Here is a 19,385-nt window from a genome sequence, read left to right as displayed (position 1 = left end):
GATCAAAAGTATGGTACAATTGCCCATGCTACTTCACAGTCAACCCGACAGGACTCCTAGCCTCGTAACATCGTGATATCAGTTGGACAACGACAAGTCAAGTCACCTCCAATATGCCTGCCCGCAGTTATCGCCGGGTAGAAGAGAAATTGGTCGTGCTGTACATTCGTTACCCAAATCACCCATCTCCCGACCCGGTCATTATTGTTCTCCCTGTGGCTGGGAGACCTGCTGGTCATGATGTGTCTGCTGTGGTTGTTCTTGCGGTTGTTGTTGTGCTGGCTGTTGTCGCTGCTGCTGTTGTTGTTGAGGTACTGGACCACGCTGCCGTCCCATAGCAAGGTAATCCCGATTCTCCACGGTGACGCTCTTGGTCATATGGTTCACCTTGTAGATGCCGACGAGGCGCTCAGCCAGTTCGAACATGTTGTTGCGCAACGAGATGACGATGAACTGGGCGTTCTTGGTGCGTTCCTTGATATATCCTGCCACGATGGAGACCTGTCATGATTGCACAAACAAAAAGTCAGTATGTCTGGTTCTTCTTCTCAACACGAAGGGTGGAGCGCATTTTCCGCTGCCGTGGAAGACAGGAGTCAGTGCATTATATTTGGTTGGTTGGCTGCTTACATTGCGGAAATCCAGAGCCGCGTCAATCTCGTCCATCACGTACAGCGGCGTGGGACGGTAAACGTGCAGGGCAAAGACCAGGGCCAACGAGCTCAACGTCTTCTCGCCGCCAGACAGGTTGCCGATGTTCCTCCAGCTCTTCTTGGGCGGCATGACCGAGAACAAGATACCTTCGGAGAAGGGGTCCAGACTGTCGACCAGCTCGAGCTCCGCGTTGCCTCCGAGCGTGATGAGTTGGTACATGGACTTTAGGTGCGAGGAGATGGTGGTAAAGCCGGTCATGAACTGGGTCAAGCGAAGGGTGCGGAGATCCGTCAGCCGCGTTTTGGCGGCGTCGCGCGTCTTGACTGCGCTTTTGAGATCAGATGTCCTCGAAGCAACTTCTTCGCAACGGCGACGATATTCGGCGATCACGGAAAGGTCGATGCTGGAAGCATTGGACACCTTCTCTTCGAGGGCGGCAATGGATGCCACCAGGTGATCTTTCGATTTGTCCAGGAGCTCGTCGCGCGTGAATGTTTGCAGTTGTCTGCGAGCCTGCCTCACATCGGATCGTGGGTCCGAGGCATGGGGCTGCTCCTCTTCCTCGTCAACATCCATGGCATCGGGATCCGCTGGTGCGACGTCGGTCATTTCCTCGTCTTCGTTCGGCTGCTGCGGTGGCTGTTCTTCGTTCGTTGGCTTCTCCTCTTCTTGCTCTGCGGTGGTGCCCTCCAGGTCGGCAGTATCATGCAACGTCAGCTTGGACAACTTCTCCGCCCAGTAACGGCTTTTCTTGTTGTTGTCGGCGAGGATCTTCTGGTTTTCCTCGAGTTTGTTCTTCATCTCGATCTCCACAGCTCGGGTCGAGTTTAGTTCTGACGTCTGGGTGTCGAGATCCTTCTTCAACGCTGCCAGCTCTTCTTTCATGCTGTCTTGTTCTTCTTGAGTCTGGTCTGCCCGAGTCCTCAACTCGGTCGCGCCGGACTTGTGCTTAGCAATGTCCTCTTCTAGTCGCTCAAAGTCCTTGGCCAGAGATTCCAGTTCCTTTTCTGCGTCAGCCTTTGCTTTTTCGTTCTTGACCTTGAGCTTCTCGTTCTTGGTCAAGGCCACTTCGGCGTTGGAAATGTCGTCGTTCAGCAAATCAATTCTCTCCTTCAGTCCATCCACCCGGGCTTTCTGGCTTCGCAGCTGAATACCACCCACCTCCATGATCTTGTCTTGGAGAGCCTGAATCTCTGCTTCGAGGTTCGCCGTCTGAGAATGTAATTTCTCCAGCTCTTTGTTCATCACTGCAATTTGCTTCTCGAGTGTCTTGATCTGCGAGTCATCCGCTGAGGTGGTGGCCAGCTCGGCGGTCAAATCTTGCACCCGCTTCTGAGCGTCGGTCCGATTCCGCGTGCAAGTGTCGATCTCCAAGTTGATCTTCTGGATCACCGTTTCCAGTCTCGGAATTTCTTCCTGCTTTTCTTGCAGGCTTGCCTCCAGCTCCCTCTGTCTCGCCTGGAAAGCCTCAAACTGCCTTTCTAGTTGGTCGCGTTCGATCTCGAGCTTCTGGACCTGTTCCTTGGTCGTATCGGACGACAGTTTGGACGACATTGCACCACGAGCCACTCGGGTGCCACCACCACTCATGGTACCGGAAACGTCAATCAGCTGCCCGTCCAGAGTGACCACTCGCCATCTTTTAGCGCCATATGCGATACGGTTGGCTTGTTGAAGATCCTTGGCTACAAGCGTGTTCTGCATGATGCTGAAGAATGCCGGAGCAAACCGTTGATCCTTGGGCTTGATGAGGTCAAACAGTCGAGGGACATTCTCCGGAGTCTGAATGGGAGAGAGATCGCGCTGTGCCAATTTGTCCAGTAGAATGAAGTTGGCTCGTCCAAGGTTGTTCTTCCGCAGATATTCAATGCACTGCTGACCGACCTCAACGTTGTCGACAACCATGTTTTCCAGTCCCGGACAAGCAGTCGAGATTGCAACATCGTATTTTTCGTCGATGGCGCCCAGATTTCCCAGACGACCATGAAAGCCATCGATACGCCCGGAGTCTTTCAGTCGCAGCAGCCCCTTGAGGACGTTGCCCTGGTTCTGACTGGTTGCCAGACTCGCACGAGCCTCGTCCGCCTTCTGCCGAGCGGATGAGATCTGCGCCCTCACATCAGGTTCACTGGCCGCGAGCTTTTGGAGAGCATCTTGGATCTTTCTAACATCCTTCTCCAGTCGAGCCTTCTCGTGCTTGCGCAACTCGATCTCTTCTAACTTCTCAGCTCTGCTGGCTTCAATGCTCTCGATCTTTGCGTTGGCTTGGTCAATGGCATTTTGCCCACTGTTAGCTTTCTCCTTAAGGATCTCGAGCTCAGACTGAGCAACGGCAATGGCCGACTGTTTCTGATTGATCTTTTCGTTCCAGGGCTCCAGGGACTTCTGCTTCGCTGCTATCTGATCGGAAAACCCTTGAGTCTTGCCTTTTAGATTGTCCCGAATCACAGCGAGCTCTTGTTCTTCTCGTTGCATTTCTTTCTCGAGCTCGGCCGCCTCAGCACCCTTGCGCTGGATGTCGTCGGCATGTTTCTCAACCAGGCTCTGAGCTTCAGATGCAGTCAGTCGGCTCGAAGTGGCTACTTTCTCGGCTTTCTTTTGCTTGCCAGTGATGAACTTGCGCTTCTCCTCGAACTTGACGTTTTCTTTCTCGTACTTGGCCAATTCCTTTGCGAACTCTTGGGCTTGTTTCTCGATGAGTTCATACTGCTTGACCGCTTTGCTGTAAGCCTTTTCGAGCTGTTTGATTGTGTCTTCACTTCCAGCGTGCTTCTCAAGTTCAGCATCGAGCTGGTGTTGGATCTCCTGGATGGCCTCTTCGGTGACCTTGGCATTGTCCTCGCACTCGGCAAGATAGATCTGATACAATGCAGACTGTTTCTCAGCCAGTTCATTCTCGTCCCGGATGAATGCGAGGGCTTTGTTTTTCTTGTCTTCCAGGTTATTCTTCTCCTTCTCCACGTGTTGGACCCGCCCTTGCTTTTCAATGCAGACCTCATTGAGACTTTCGAGCTCCACTGCTGCTTCTTCGATGGGTGTCTTGTACTTCGAAGTTCCGATGATATCTTCGAGGTACTCCAATAGCCCATCGTCGTGTTCATTGGCTGCTTTCGGTTTCATTTGAGCTATCGACTCGACCTCACCCTGCAGGATCAGGAATCGTTTGTGGTCCAGATCAATTCCCTTCTCTTTGAGCAATGTCGTCACCGTGGTGAAATTGGTGGTCCGGCCGTTCAAGTAGTAGTTGCTGGTGTTGTTCTTGAACGCTTTCCTCGACACTACCAGCTGTGAGTCGGGAACAACCTCGTGCTTGCCGCCGGGCAAGTCGACGATTTGCTGGAAATAGACCTCCACTTCACAGTAATCGAGGTCTTGATACTGCGCGGAATTGTGGATAAGCGCCGAAATCTTGCCCTGTCTCATTTTGCTTGCTCGAAATCCAAAGACGAACAGTAACGAGTCAATGACGTTCGACTTTCCCGAACCATTGGGCCCGACCACGGCGGAGAAGGATGCGTGGAATGGGCCCACGACTTGCCTCCCAGCATAACTCTTGAAGTTGGTCATGACCAGTTGCCGAATGACCATCCGTGATTTGGGTCCCGTGTGCTCTTCCACCACCGGCGCTGCTTGTGTTCTGGCTCGTATCACAATGTCCACTGGCTTTTCCAAGACCATATGGTCCACAGGCCGCGATGATTTGAGCATCTCTTGATCGAGTTGCGTGGGCACACTATTATTCAAAGCCTTGGTTGTGATGTCTCTCAACGGCGTGGATTGGCCATTGTCAAGTGTGGGCGACGTCGACGCGTTTGGGACAGGTAACGGAGGCACGGGTGGCGCAACTGACGACCTGCGCCCTTTGCGAGGGGCAGTACTCTTGCGCTTTCGTGGCGATGGGGACTTGGAGGGGGAAGTCGGTTCATCGGGGGCCGTCGTCGCTTCTGGATCAAATAGCTGCGATGGTTCGATTTCTTCTCCCGTCTTGAATTTGCGGGATCTTGATGATCTCTTGGGTGTCGCACCGCCGGCAGTTCCAGTGGTCTGTCTCCTCGTTGATTTTCGAGGACTCCGCTTGGGAGCCGGTGTGAATTCTTCGTCGTTGTCATTGTCTTCCTTGATCAAACTCAATTCATCTTCGGATTCTTCCACCACGAAGGTCTTACGCGCCGCACGGCGCGATGGTCGGACGGGTGACTCGGTGGACATCTTGTTGGCGGTATCAGGTGCACTGTAGCCCTGGCTGTTGTTCTTGATTGCAGGAGCCGCTCCACCACCTCGACGAATCTACATGGATATGCGAACAACAAAAACATACAGCTGGAACAAAGGTAGCTGTGGTAGAACTAGTATGTATGTAGTCCTGCATTCATTGCATGTATTTGTTGATGCTGCCTAATACGGCTAGCGTGCCATGGCTAATCTGTCTGACCAATCGTCCAGATCTATGCATATTAGTCAGCGTGAGCCTCCCCTGCTTCAGTATCAAAACACTCATCACCATTGTTCTACCATCTCACCAATGCTACTGTGGCTACTTTGGTATAGGAAACCGGTCGAGTCCATCGACAATCTTACAGTCAAGCAAATTCATTTGACATAAACATATGTACTAAAGCTCTATCGTGGCATGGGCCTTGCTCATCATGCTGGGCAAGCACCATTTTCCATAGCATCGCGGCCCTATTCACCTTTGCAAAGGCAGCTCAACCAGGTAACTCCTGCCTCCGGACCCCTCTAGTGAGGCCAAACCCATTTCCTGATCGCTTCAGGATCAATACCCTCGTGGAAAGCCTCATTCTTGCACTTGATCTGGTCATTGAGAAGTTTCTCGCGCGCGAAAGCGCCCTTGTTGCCCAGACCGCTTATCCGGTCCAATGCATCCATGGCAAGAGAGAATCGGTCGGTCTTGTTGCGGATGGCCAATTCCAGAGGAGTATCAATGTTTCCTTTCTCGTTATAACCTCTGACGTGCAGGTTGTGCTGACCCTTTCTTCGGTAGGTCAAGCGGTGGATGAGCCATGGGTACGAGTGGAAGTTGAAGATGACAGGCTTGTCATCCGTGAAAATGGCGGTGAATTCTCCGTCAGTCATACCGTGCGGATGCTCGCCATGAGGAATCAATCTGAAGAGGTCAACCACGTTCACGAAACGGATCTTTAATTGTGGCAGGAGGTCCCGGAGCAGGGCAGTGGCAGCGAGAGATTCCATGGTGGGCACATCGCCGCAAGATGCCATGACCACGTCGGGCTCCTGGCCCTGGTCGTTGGACGCCCAGTCCCAGATGCCCGCGCCCTTGCTGCAGTGCTCAATGGCGGCCTCCATGTCGAGATATTGCAGATGATCCTGCTTGTCAGCCACAATCACGTTGACGTAGTTGCTGCTGCGCAGACAGTGGTCCATGCATGACAACAGGCAGTTGCCGTCAGGGGGCAGGTAAATACGGACGACCTCAGGAGACTTGTTGGCCACGACATCGAGGAAACCGGGGTCTTGGTGGGTAAAGCCGTTGTGGTCCTGACGCCAGACGGTGGCGGTCAACAGAATGTTTAGCGATGCCACCTTGGCACGCCATTCGACCTCGAGGCACTTTTCGATCCATTTGCAGTGTTGGTTGACCATGGAGTCGATAATGTGGATGAAAGGCTCGTAGCTGTTCAACAGCCCATGTCGACCGGAGAGGACATATCCTTCCAGCCAGCCTTCAACGGTATGCTCGCTCAACATCTCCATGACCCGACCCTCGTGAGCCAGATTGCCACCGTCGGCATCCTCCTCGAAGAATTCACCCATCCAAACCTTCTTTCCGGCCTTGTAGACACCACCGAGCTTGTTGGATTCGGTCTCATCGGGGCCGAAGAGACGGAAGTTCGTTTGGTTCTTCTCGATGATATCCTTTAGGAAGATGGCCATGTTAGACATGCTGGGAGCCTCGGCGGTGCCTCCTCTCAAGACTTCAATTTTGTAGTCCCGGAAGTCGGGCATATGGAGAGGCTTCTTGATCAATCCGCCATTGGCGACGGGGTTGGCGCTCATGCGGCGGTTGCCTTCGGGGGCCAGTTTCTTCAGCTCTGGAATCAACTTGGCCTCCTTGCCGAAGTACTTCTCTGGTTCGTAACTCTTCATCCAGTCTTCCAAGAGTTTCAGATGCTCGTGGTTAGTGGCAACATCGGTTATCGGGATTTGGTGGGCTCTCCAGAAGCCTTCGAGGTAGTGGCCGTCCACAGTGCGGGGGCCGGTCCAACCCTTCGGGCTGCGGAGAACGATCATGGGCCACCGGGGTCGGAAGGACTTTCCGGATTCACGGGCTTTCTTCTGGTAGCCTCGAATTTCGGCCACACACTTCTCCAAGGTTGCGGCCATGGCCTGGTGCATGGAGATAGGGTCACTTCCCTCGACAAAATATGGAGTCCAGCCGTAGCCGAGGAAGAGCGCTTCCAACTCTTTGTGGCTGATACGGGCCAAGATGGTTGGGTTGTTGATCTTGTAGCCATTCAGATGCAGGACGGGCAGGACGGCGCCGTCGGTGATTGGGTTGAGAAATTTGGTGCTGTGCCAGCTGGTGGCCAGCGGGCCCGTTTCGGACTCACCATCACCGACCATGGTCAAGGCAATGAGATCTGGGTGGTCGAAGACGACGCCGAAGGCATGTGAAATCGAATAACCCAATTCTCCACCCTCGTGCAAACTGCCGGGGGTCTCAGGGGTGGCGTGGCTGCCAATGCCGCCGGGGAAGGAAAATTGTTTGAAGAACTTGCGCATGCCATCCTCGTCTTCTGACTTGTCTGGGTAGACTTCGCTGTACACACCCTCGAGATACGACTGGGAAAGGACGGCCGGAGCGCCGTGTCCCGGGCCGGAAATGAAGATGACGTCGAGATCGTATTTCTTGATAAGGCGGTTCATGTGAACATAGGTAAAGACCTGGCCGGCATCTGAGCCCCAGTGGCCGAGCAGGCGGGCTTTCAGGTGTTCGACTTTCAAGGGTTCTTTGAGGAGAGGATTTCTTCGGAGGTAGAGCATGCCCAAGCACAGGTAGAGACTGGCTCGCATGTAGTCGTCGATTTCGAGAACCTCTTCATCGCTGAGAATGGCGTCCTGGACAGTAGCCCGGGCTTTGCCGTAGGCCGAGATGCTCTCGACGGAGACGTCGGAGCTGGCTGCGGGAGCCATGGTGGAAATTCAGATACACCGGTAGGAGACAGGGTCAGCGGTGATAGATGAAAGAAGATGAACGGGTGATTCAATGGTATAGGAGGAAATTTGGGAAGACCAAAGGTTGGAGAGGAGCTGAGACCGACAGCGTGAGAGTGACGACAGGAGCGCGAACTATATACGCAGCTCGATAGATACTTTACCACTGGCAACGGCAGCCGCGTAACGTACAATCGCGCAGGAACAGCTTCACTACGCTGTACTACTCCTACTACTTCTTGCTCCTAACCTACTTCCAACTTACGCTCTCCACAGATTTGACCCTAGCAACGACAGGCGAGGGGCCTGTTACGTCGACAGAGTACGGCATGGGCCGCCCTCCACTCGTTGCTATCGGACCATCCCCCTCCAGCGATCATCCCTACCACCATCATACAGAGTTGATCATCATCATCATCCGACCAAGACCACCTCGCGAGAAGACTATCCAGGGCTATCCAGTGCTAGACCAATCCAGACTGCAGCCCAACAATTATTGATGCACTGGCATCACGATGTAACAACCGACTAGCCGCGCCTTTGGCTTTGGGCTTGTCTGGCCCGAGCTTCGTCTTCCGGTGCGTCGAGCTTGCGCCGAAATGATGAGAGGGAATTCGCATGCACGTGGCGGAAGAGCATGTTACAATTCACAAAAACGAGATGGTCACAAAGCTGCATAATCGGCAGGCTGACTGTTGAACCGGGGAACAGCCTGCCCTGGTATAGAGGAGGGGCACTATGCACTATGAGGCAGTTTGGACCCGTCCAGGAGGGGCAGCAGGGGGAGCAGGGGGAGCAGCTTGGGTACCTAGCTCAAGGTAAGGAGCTCTGGCCCTTTGGGAGCTTGGGGCGGCGATGGATCCCAGGGTGCGGCCAGGACCAATTGGTGTTGACGGACGGAGACATGATCCTGCTCGGTTCCGTTATAATCATGCAAGAGCCTGAGGAATGGAGGGACCAGACAGCGGTGAGTTTGATCATTGGATCTCGGATCAGGAGACTTGGTTGACAGGAGAAAAGAGGCGAGGGCAACTGATGAGACATGTGGGAATATTGAGAATCTCTTCCAGCAATACAGCATTTAAATTACCAAGTGGTGTGAGGATGGACCGATATACAGCCAGATCGGGAAAGGGCGCAGAAGCGATCAGGATTTGCCGAGGAAATCCGGCTACAAGGGCCGATGCTAAACATATCTAGCAGCATAAGGTACATAGGGCTCTGGTAAGGTACATAACGTTAGTACTAGTAGTACAGAGTATCTGGGTGCACAGTAAGCGGGACGGACTACAGTTTGAACGCATATCCACCACCTCTGCCCCGGTTCCTAAGGTACCAGAGTCTGTACTGTGGTATAGAGTACCTGTAAGCATGAATTGTTGCGCCTGTTTAGCCGTCTGCCCGGTTGGCCTCTCAGTCCACCCAACAGAACGAATACAGAGAACATACAGAGAACATACAGAGAACAATCACGGGTTGTGAAGGAGCAGAAGGAAAACTAACTCTCCTACGCTGTAACCCTGCCAAATACGACATCTCGAGATCTCTCACTAGGTAAATAGATCGGACTCTGCCGTAGAACCAAATTCGCTATCTGAAAGACTCGTCTAGGCCCAGCGTTTATCATTTGATGCCAATGCAGGGTTTGCTCTCTCGTCTTGTCCATACACAACCACCCATTGGCTCACATCAGTCTACACACTCGTCCATGTGTAGCTGAATCATGTCTGTGGTATGTTCATTCATCCCGAACCTATCGGTACTGTCGCGCCCGGTTGCGGCTCTGCGTCACGCATAGTGCTACAATTTCTTGTATCTTCTTCTTCCACCAGGCTGAGAATCGCACGGTCGACGTAGAGCTGAGCAGGAGACCAAGCCCAGCACATTCTAGGGTCAAGGGATCCCTCCAATCAAGGCGCTTCATGAGAACGGATATGCTCCTTCGAACTCGGCGTCAAGTTGGGCCAGTCAGCCTTTTATAGAGGTAAGGTATGCTCTCCTACCCCAGATTGCAAAGGCTATCTCGTGTAGGTCAGTTGTGTGCCAGTAGGCTTTTCCCCAGGCCGCATCCACTCGAGCTTTGACAATCGATCCCGCTTGCGGCTTCGACAAGCTGCAGCGCGTCGGCACCTTTAGTATCGCTCGCGTCTTGAAACGTTGAACTCGCATATCACTGGTGCTGGCCGATGAGCATCCGGCTCCATCCATTGGCTTGACTGTCTTGGTCGTCTGGCCATGTTCCTGTAATGACGGGTATGGTCTCAAAGCTAACGTCCGAATCCTCCGTCTTGTCATACTAGGTGACCAGATACGCCAAACAGCAGACCTACCTATATAGATAGGTACCTGGGTTATGTCTGCCTGCTCTTGTCCTGTCAGGCTGCTGGGGTGGATTCCGCTCTCGTCATCAGAGAGTGATCGTCGGAGGATATGGAGCCAATAGGGCTGGTCTCAGACTCAATGATGGTGTTCTCGGGAATGCCCAGATGGTGCAGAGTGTTTTTCGGTATCATGTCGCCGCTTGAGCGCCTTGAGTCGGGAGGTGGCCAAAGTCAGGGGTGAGATCTGCATCCTGATGTCCCCAGGCGTTCACTTCGACTTGATGCCGCCCAAAGCTTTCCAAAAGCTTCCTCAGCGAACTTGTCCATATCAGATCAAAGTCAGTATAGCAGACCAGATGGGAGATTGCACTCAGCCTGGCCGGTTTGGAGGAATGGTCGACCCCGGTGTCTATCTGGGGCTGATAGATAGTGGCATCACTGGTCGCTCGTGCTCCGTCCCGCCAACCAAGGTGCAGCCAAGAGTCCCGAGGAAACCACATCGACAATGATAGCAGCAACTCGACTGGGAGACAAGGACCTCTCATCGACATGACTTGTGGTCGTGCCTGGCTGCGTTCGTTCGTGCGTTCGTTCGTTCGTTCGTCCTTCTCTCCTGCCTAAACAGGAACTTGCCAGTTGTTTACTAGCAGCACGACAATCAAGCTGCGGGGTTCGGACTTCAGCCAATCCAATACGATAAGGACAAAAGCGCATGGCACCAAACACCAAACATCAAAGTCCGCACTGGCAGACGTAGATACCCTTTCTCTGGCTTATCATTGATGAAATGGCACAGCTGATGCGTATATATACTACGCCAGTGTGACTTCAGAGAAGATCTTTCGTCTCTCTTCAGGTAAACCACCAGGTAAACCACCCTTCCTCTGCTAAGTATCTTATCTTCAGCCTCGGCCTTAGCCTCAGCCTCATCCCAACATGTCGACAACTACCACCCTCACGGATACTACAACCATCCCTTCCACCTCCTCTGAGCCTCAATACTATGGCAGACTCCGCTACATTCCCCAGGGCCAAACCCCCAACCCATCGCCGCACAACTTCCACCTGCCTGCCATGGCCGAGTTTGGCGACGTCCGTCTCCAACCACTCATTGACATGCGTCCGGTGCCCACAGTGGCGGAACTCCCATCCGCCAAAGAAGGCACCGCTCAACTGTCCACCCATGGCTTCACCGCCATCAGCCATCCGACGAGGATGAATATGGCGCCGTACACCCCGGCCAGCTGGAAGGATCCCAAACTTCTCAAGGAACTGTACGTGCCCGACACGGAGGAAATGGTCAAGCAGATCACCGGTGCAAAGACCGTCATCACCGAGGCCCTCTTGCTACGTAGTGCAGTCTGGACCGAAGAGGATGCATTGGCAACTCATGCCGGCCATGGCAACAAGGACGGCGAAGGCAAACCAGACGCCAATGAAAAGACTCCCGAGGAGGAGGAATTAGAACTGGGCTTCCCGCAGTTCATTGGCTTTTCACCCAAGCACGGCGGCGCCAGCCCGGCACCCAAAGTCCACCTTGACTATGCCCCCAACGGTGCCCGTGTGCACCTGCGAAAGTACCACCCGAACATGACGGCCGTGGCCAAAGACGTCATCGCCGCCGAGGAGAAGCTGCTGGCCGAGGGTAAGTCGCTTCGCGAGGAGTATGCGGCATCGAAGCTGGGCCCTCGCTGGGCACTCTACTCCATCTGGCGGCCGTTGAAGCGGGTGCATCGCGATCCTTTGGCGCTTGGGGACGCCCGCACCTTCCTGGAGGAGGATTATGTACCCGTCGTCGTCAAGACGCCTAACCTGGGTGTGCCCGGGGATACTTCTACCCATGAGACGGAGAGCTATCTGGCCCGCTGGTCCCCGGGGCAGAAGTGGTACTTCATCCCGAAGCAGGAGCCCGAGGAAGTCCTGGTCGTAGGCTTGTTTGACTCGGATCGTGACAAGGACACCGTCGCTGCAGGAGGGACTCTCCATAGCAGCGTCGACCTACCTGGAACCGAGAACGAGGAGCCGCGCGAGAGCCTGGAGCTGAGATGCTTGGCCATCTGGTAGATCGGTTCAGCATAAGAATAGTGCGTGTCCGTCCGACCTGTCATTCAATGTGACAATCATGTTTCATGGGTAGTTTTCCGAGATAGACCATGTCAGCTGCTTGCGTGCATGATGCGGGATACAATCGAAATGAACCGCAATCGAAGAATCATGATGTGTCCTCTAAGAACCTCCATTCCCACTATCCGCGCCTGCGTCTATTCTTTCTTGCTCGCTCTGGTGTAATAGACTGCCAAACCGAGGATCCACCTCACCAAGATCGTGTCTGTCGCGGTGCTAATACCAGACCGGCCCCTGGAGTCCATGGCAGCAGAAGAAACATGTCATTGCCGGATCGCTGCGCCAATCTCGCCAAAGTATCTGCACCGCGCCCGAGTGGAGGTGCTCACCTTCTCCATCCTCGTCGTGTGCGACTTGTCGAAAAGCATGCGCCGTTGAGCTTTGTCTTCGGCGCCGCCGTCTTGTGTGGGGGTAGAGAACTCCTCCCACAGTGGCGACCCCTCCACACGGAAGACGTTCGGGTCCAGCGCTCTGATGAAACTCGTCCAGTAGCCCTGCATGACCGGGATGATCCAGGCGTTGGACTCGCCCGCACGGTAACTTGCGGGCACTGCGCCATGGACGTTGTCGGGTCCCCAGATCGCCCCAAGCTCAACCGTATGCGGCACCCCTAGGCCTTGGTCCATCTGCGCAGGATCCTCGACATTGTATCTGTAATTCCAGTTTCCTTGCAGTCCGTGCCGGGACAACGCGCTGGAGACGAACAGTGTCGGGCACATATACCGGATATCACCGTAGGCATTGGAGACCTGGCGCCACCAGCTGCCCGAATGCGGGAAACGAGGGCCGGTGTTGGGATAGAGGTCATCGATGCGCCGGAGGTGATCATTAGTTAGATACGGGAATTGGTCGTGTAAGAATGTGCTGGACTGTTCGGAGCTGGAAGTTGTGCGCGGTGTGAAGATGGTGCCTCCGTTGGTGTCGTCGCCAAAGATGACAGGGACGTGGATAAAAGACCCAGAATCAAACGCGGCATAGCTCAAGTTTTGAATGAGGTCGTCATCGATGACTGGGTTCCACATGAACAATGGAGGGTTTCGCGCGCCAGGATATGGTATGTTACGATTATGGGTCTGCAGTTCGGCGGCACTTTTCGAGCGTAGGCATGCCAATGTGTTGTCTTCGCGGTGGACGTCTCTCGGGCTGCTGGTACACCCCAAGCGTTCGACAAAGGTGTCGTACTGGTACTGGCTCTCCTCTGGAGTTAAGACTGTAGCAAAGCTCACAGATTCGGCGGCAGCACCGACGAACAGCCCGTCGTTGCGACCACCAAAAGCTGTCAGATGAAGGGCGATGGAGGCAGCACCAGCGGAGTCTCCACCCAGCACAACATGGTCGGGATCACCTCCAAAGTGATGAATGTACTTTTGTACCCATTCGAGGGCTTTTCTTTGGTCTTTGAGGCCGTTGTTGAGACTGGCGGTTGGTGACTCTCGAATCTGACGGCTGGCCAGAAACCCATATGGACCAAGACGATAGTTGAACGTCACGATGACGATCTCATGATCTGAAGCAGCAATCAATCCCCTGCCATTGTAGTTTGGGTTGGCGTTGGAGTTGAAGCCGCCTCCGTGGATGAAGAAGTAGACCGGCAGTCTTGATTTGACGCTTGCCCGGGATGGAGCATATACTTCGATGAAGAGACAATCTTCTGAAGTCAAGAGATTCGTCGGATCGTCCCCAGTAGCCAGACAAATGCGACCATGCTGGAAGAAGGGTTAGGGTTGTTGACAGAACACGCCCTCAATAGAACTATTCATACCTTGTCTGCTGCTTGTATGCGCCGAACCGTTGCCGGATCTTGGGGAGCGGCGAACCTCAGATCGCCGACAGGGGCTGCGGTATATCGCATTCCAAGCCATTGAGTGACCCCGTCTGCGAGCCTGACCCCCCGGTAAGAGGCGTAATCGAGCTTTACTATCGGTTGGAGGGCGACCACCGTTGAGAAAAGGTAGAGGAGGACTAAAGACAGGACGATGGTGCAAGCTGTGAGCTTGCGGGGAAGAAGCGTGCCATATGTTTGGTCATCAATTGCCATTGCTGCCACGACTGTCTTTCAGCCGTTGGCGCATCTCGACTGGTCACCCGGCCGTTGTCGAAGAATCGTCAAGTAGGAATTGATAGCGACAACGGTATCTCGAGTCTAGGACAATGTGCGCTCCGCCTCTGTCATGGGCCTATCATCACTGTGGCGCCAGAGTCATTGTCCAGCGCAGCCCGTCTTACGCATGAGTGTACCCGGAGCTTGTAGCCCTTCTGGTGGACATTCGCTACTGGTGATGCCGGTATGCTTTGTAAGTAAAGTCATAGGCTTTCGTTGGATGTTGCTTGTGTCTTTGTATCCGCAGGTGCAAAGAAGCATATTACATTCCGGTTGTGTGCGGGGAATGTGGCCGGCCTCTGGAAACTCCATTCTCGTTTCGATGTTGTCATCCGAGTCCGACACGCCCAAAGGGTCCAGCAAAAAGAGGTTGCCCAAGCTGACAATCAGATCGAGATTGTTCAGTGAGCACAAATGCCGTGCGATCATCGTCACTTAGGAGCCGCCTCCGCGATGGCTCTGTTCACAAAGTCCCAAGTCACTCCCCCAATGTCTTCCCCCTTCAGTCTATTCAGAGCACCAGACCCGGTGGTTGGTTTACCTGTTGCGATCCTTCGTGCCATGACGGAATCCTTCGCACCTGGGTATTTCGCTGCGGCACCCTGGAGGAGACAGTGTTCGAACCAGATTTCCTCTTCGGTCGTCAGGGGCAATCCCACCAACAGGGCTGCATGTTCGGCACGATCATCACCCTCTTTTTCTCGATGCACCGAGACGATCAGTTGTTCGAAGAGAGACTTGTGCCGTAGATCGTCTTGCTTCTGCGAGAAATAATATGCTTCGACCAAATTGTTCGCCAGGAGCAGTTGAAAGTATGCCTCCCGGGTTTCTTGATTTTGCAGAGGTGGAGAAGCGGCGACGTAGTATGCGGTGGCTAGGGAGGAGTCGCATTTGGGATGTCGGAGCAAGGCGAGTAAGATCTCGTCGGAGAAGGTGGGTGTTAGGGACGGGTCAGTGAGGAACTCCAAGGCTCTCGAGAATTGAGCATGATCAAGTTCCCACAAGCCGGCAACCAGCAGTTGCCACTTTGGCGGCAGATACGTTCTTCGAGCAAAGTTGGTGTCTGCGTTCGGTAGTTGGCGACAATCTCGGAGGATGTAATAGAGGAGGGCGATTCTTTGTTCATCTTGGATGGAAACCTGGACAATCTTGGACCAGAGGTTGCGCAGGTCTTGGTTCGATCGGGGCGGGTAGTTGTTCCTTGAGGCTGGTGACTGTTAGTTGCTATATTGACTGGAGGACCGGCATCATGTCCATACGACGTGTCAAACCTATATTCTTCCAAATGCGATCAAAGAACAGCTGGTCACCGAGTTCCTTGCGATGTTTGTGGATGGCCTCGATGGACTTCTGGTCGTACGCATAGTCGGGTTTCTGCTGAAAGACAGCGTCGAAGTCTTGCCAGTCGAGCATCGTGGTGACGGGAGAGTCGGTTTAGAAGGATAGTGAGGGAGAATCCAAGTGTAGGTCGTGTCAACGTGGCTCAACCAATTCATCACTAATAAGGATCCCATATCAACATTGAGCCCAACTCGACGGCTGTTGCTCTGTCCTGACCGCGTCTGCGGAGAAGAGAATTTCCGGCGAAGTATATGGCAAGCATAGCGCCATTTTGCTTCGCCGTAGCTTCTGCCGCAAATGCAATTGCTAACCGAGGCAAGTTTCCCGAGCCTCATCCAACGTCTTTAAACTTCAAGTCTGTCTATAGCTCGCCTCGTGCATCGTCGATGTCTCTGTAACACCAAGAAGCCAATCTCTTCTTGCTCCTTCAGGGGGTATTTACAGATGCTGCCTTCTGTCTAGAATCTGGCCACTCAAACAGCCTCTGCATGGCGAGACTTCGCGCCTGACTGGACCCGGCTAACAAAACCCCAAACCCCGCCTCTTTCTCCCGCCTGAGGACCAACATCACGGACGGTAGATGCAGAATGATGATTCTTGTTCATATACCGAGGTCTATGGTTCGGCCTGCATGTCATGTACTGATTCTGTTGTCCCCGACTTCGTTGGTCCCTGGTAAATACTCTATGTTAGACCCAGAGTAGGTTGTTGCTCTCAATCCCTTGTTTCCTTTCCCTGCCCAGGTTATCGTCACGCTCTGTCATCGAGAAGTCTCCCTCTCGCAGTATCAAAATGGGTTCCGAACACCATCCGGTGCAGCAAAAAGGCATCTACCACAACCTTCCAACATTCGACCCATCCATCCAGAATCTGACCGCGATCGTCACCGGGGCCAATGGCATCTCCGGCTTCCACACGATGCGAGTTCTGCTCGAGAGTCCTGACCGATGGAGCAAGGTCTATGCGTTGTCGCGGCGGCCACCGCCCAAGGAAATGATGGCCTTGCTTCCCGAAACTCAGCGACGGCGAGTGCAACATGTGGCTGTCGACTTCCTGGACGAGCCGCCCAAGATCGCCGAGGCCATGAGCGCTGCCAACATCGGGGCCGACTATATCTTCTTCTATTCGTATCTGCAGCCGCGCCCGCCACCTGGCGCGGCGGCATGGTCCAACGCCGAAGAACTAGTCAAGGTCAACTCGGCTCTTCTGGACAATTTCTTGCAGGCGTTGACGTTGTCGAAAATAACTCCCCGCCGCTTCTTGCTTCAGACCGGCGCGAAGAACTACGGCCTGCATATCGGGCGCGCCCGTACCCCAGCTGTCGAGTCCGACCCGCAGCCAACCCACCTGGAGCCCAACTTCTACTATGCGCAGGAGAAATCCTTGCTGGCATACTGCGCGGCCAACAAGACCTCGTGGAACGTGATCCGTCCGGCCTGGATCGTTGGGGCCGTCAATAACGCCCAGATGAATGCGCTGCATCCGTTTGCCATCTACGCTGCCGTCCAGGCGCAAAAGGGCGAAGCATTGTTCTTTCCTGGCGATTGGGATGCGTGGCAATTCGAAGCGCACCACTCGACGGCCATGTTGACCGGCTATCTGTCCGAATGGGCGGTGTTGGAGGACAAATGCAAGAACGAGGCGTTCAACTCGCAGGACACCAGCCCATTAAGTTGGGACCGGTTCTACGAAGAACTGGCGCGGTGGTTCGACGTGCAGAAGTGCGTGCATCCGCCGGAGGAGGACCTGAGCAAATACCACGAGATCGTGGGTAGAGCCGGCAAAGAAACGCCTATGGGGTGAGTATTCCCGCAATTCCAAATGAGCGCGTGTGCCATCATACTCCTGAACCAGACAGTCCCATGCAAAAAATGTCACATATCTAACACGAGAAACCGATATACTAGCTACGGCCCACCCATGGTCTCCCGCAGCCTCTTTTCGCTCGTCGACTGGGCAAGAGATTCTGCCAACAAAGCAGCGTGGGAGACGTTGATGGAGGACTCGCACGGCCGACTGACTGACAATCCCTTCGACGATCCAGAAGCCGACTTCACATTCGGCGAAGCTGCATTGGTCGGGCTGGGCAGCCTCTCCATGAACAAGGCTCGGGGACTGGGGTGGACTGGGTTCGTAGACACCATCGAAGCCGTCTTTCAGATGTATTCGGAGATGGCAGCGCTGGGCATGCTCCCCAACATGAAGGTTAACAAGCCCAAGCCTTTGATCTGAAACTTAACTCCTTCGGGGGGAAGGGGAGCGATGTATGAGAAACGATATAGGTGCTGCTCTTTCATTCCTATCATGGACTGTCTGAATAATGCTATTCTCGTCTCTCACGGATCAGCATGATCAGGAATAGAGAGAGTCTACAATCTGCTGATACGGCTTGCGCAATTTTGGTAGATGTATCTCCAAAAAGGACGAGAACGCTTGCCAATGGATTGCCGCGAAGAAGCTATCGTAGATTATAATATCGAAGCTGCATCACGACAAGGCTACGAGGCTGAAGTCATAAAAGGGGCACACACAAGGCTGTAACAACCCCAATGATCTGGTTGGCCGACAACGATTATAACAGACGAAATGGCTTTCACAGTTTTCCTCTGGTACCTTCCAATGTGAACTTTGATTTTTCCACTCTCCTAGAGAATCAAGATGCTATCCTACTCCCATGGCAAAGAAGACAAATTCCCCGCGAAGATCCGCGGGAACGCGTCGTCAGCCGACACCGCCTTCCCAGATTCCTTCTCCTTTCGAAAGACGACCTGGACCTCACCCACAGTAAATCTCACGAAGCCCACTCCCCAGTCAAAGCCGTGGTAGTTAACCTGTTTGACCACGTTCCAGCCCTGGAAACACGCATTCCGACTTCTTCCCTGCAGACTCCTCGCCACGGCATCCCATCCCGCCTTTGAGGCTGGCCACGGACCAGACTGTCCTTGCTTGTGTTACTGCATCACAGCCGACAGGGAAAGTCGGGTACTCGTTGGCGAAATCACACCATCGCTTCTCACGCAATGTGACTTCTTCCAAGGACACGAAGATGTCCTTGTGCTGCTGTAGGACCCGGCCCAGATCTCGCAGTCCTTGAAAGTCGACATACGGATGTCTTGATTGTGGCCGGTAACTGTGTGCGCGTGTCCAAACCGTCGCGTCAAATTTCAAGCTTCGGAGGTTTCGTAGCTTGTACGGGTCGAGACATTTCAAGAAAACGTTGCCGAATCCACTTGCGTTGTGGAAGTCGGTTGGAGCGATGCAGCTGCTCCCTGCTATGAGCCATGATTTCTCGACTCCTGGGCCATGGTTTGCTCTGAATTCCTCCTTCAGAGTATTCACCACAACGGTCGTTGAGCGGAAGAATAATGGTGCCCATTCTTCATGCATTTGTCGACAAACAAGCAGCAAGGTCTTCCGTGCCAGTACCATTTCTTTATTGGTGTAGTCATATCCACAACCTATGGTGAGAGGTATGTCGATGAAGTAGCTGTAGAGTGACAGTCTGACCTCGAGAGGAAGTTCCAGGAAGCGCGACCGCTGTGGGAAGATCTGAGGTGTCTTTCTTGCCTGGATTGCGGCTTGTTTGCAATATGGTGTCTGCCTCGGAGTCTGGCGCGTTCCTTTCAAGATCTTCGGCATCTTGATTTCGA

General features: G+C 53.8%; 7 protein-coding genes across 7 annotated transcripts; 2 read left to right on the top strand and 5 right to left on the bottom strand.

The window, feature by feature from the left end:
• Positions 1 to 201: 201 nt before the first annotated feature.
• On the bottom strand, positions 202 to 4,863 carry A1O1_03211 (structural maintenance-chromosome 4; the record flags this gene model as incomplete). The annotated part of the gene is made up of 3 exons (XM_007724117.1): positions 202 to 501; positions 631 to 1,171; positions 1,367 to 4,863. 3 exons carry the CDS (start codon positions 4,861 to 4,863, stop codon positions 202 to 204), a joined length of 4,338 nt encoding a protein of 1,445 aa, XP_007722307.1.
• A 528-nt stretch (positions 4,864 to 5,391) lies between these two features.
• Positions 5,392 to 7,827, bottom strand: A1O1_03210 (phosphoketolase 1; the record flags this gene model as incomplete). Its single annotated transcript, XM_007724116.1, has 1 exon — positions 5,392 to 7,827. The coding sequence occupies one exon, from the start codon at positions 7,825 to 7,827 to the stop codon at positions 5,392 to 5,394; it is 2,436 nt and encodes an 811-aa protein (XP_007722306.1).
• Positions 7,828 to 11,105: 3,278 nt separating this feature from the next.
• Positions 11,106 to 12,233, top strand: A1O1_03209 (uncharacterized protein; the record flags this gene model as incomplete). The annotated part of the gene is made up of 1 exon (XM_007724115.1): positions 11,106 to 12,233. The coding sequence occupies one exon, from the start codon at positions 11,106 to 11,108 to the stop codon at positions 12,231 to 12,233; it is 1,128 nt and encodes a 375-aa protein (XP_007722305.1).
• A 323-nt stretch (positions 12,234 to 12,556) lies between these two features.
• Positions 12,557 to 14,331, bottom strand: A1O1_03208 (cholinesterase; the record flags this gene model as incomplete). Its single annotated transcript, XM_007724114.1, has 2 exons — positions 12,557 to 13,999; positions 14,056 to 14,331. The coding sequence occupies 2 exons, from the start codon at positions 14,329 to 14,331 to the stop codon at positions 12,557 to 12,559; spliced, it is 1,719 nt and encodes a 572-aa protein (XP_007722304.1).
• A 494-nt stretch (positions 14,332 to 14,825) lies between these two features.
• Positions 14,826 to 15,807, bottom strand: A1O1_03207 (uncharacterized protein; the record flags this gene model as incomplete). The annotated part of the gene is made up of 2 exons (XM_007724113.1): positions 14,826 to 15,601; positions 15,657 to 15,807. 2 exons carry the CDS (start codon positions 15,805 to 15,807, stop codon positions 14,826 to 14,828), a joined length of 927 nt encoding a protein of 308 aa, XP_007722303.1.
• A 720-nt stretch (positions 15,808 to 16,527) lies between these two features.
• A1O1_03206 (uncharacterized protein) lies at positions 16,528 to 17,967 on the top strand (the record flags this gene model as incomplete). Its single annotated transcript, XM_007724112.1, has 2 exons — positions 16,528 to 17,534; positions 17,643 to 17,967. The coding sequence occupies 2 exons, from the start codon at positions 16,528 to 16,530 to the stop codon at positions 17,965 to 17,967; spliced, it is 1,332 nt and encodes a 443-aa protein (XP_007722302.1).
• A 594-nt stretch (positions 17,968 to 18,561) lies between these two features.
• A1O1_03205 (uncharacterized protein) lies at positions 18,562 to 19,374 on the bottom strand (the record flags this gene model as incomplete). The annotated part of the gene is made up of 1 exon (XM_007724111.1): positions 18,562 to 19,374. The coding sequence occupies one exon, from the start codon at positions 19,372 to 19,374 to the stop codon at positions 18,562 to 18,564; it is 813 nt and encodes a 270-aa protein (XP_007722301.1).
• Positions 19,375 to 19,385: the final 11 nt, after the last annotated feature.

Source organism: Capronia coronata (assembly GCF_000585585.1).
Source record: "Capronia coronata CBS 617.96 chromosome Unknown acBCG-supercont1.2, whole genome shotgun sequence".
NCBI classification, from domain to species: domain Eukaryota; kingdom Fungi; phylum Ascomycota; class Eurotiomycetes; order Chaetothyriales; family Herpotrichiellaceae; genus Capronia; species Capronia coronata.
The sequence above is the reverse complement of the archived record's forward strand: the minus strand, read 5'-3'. Positions and strand labels throughout refer to the sequence as shown.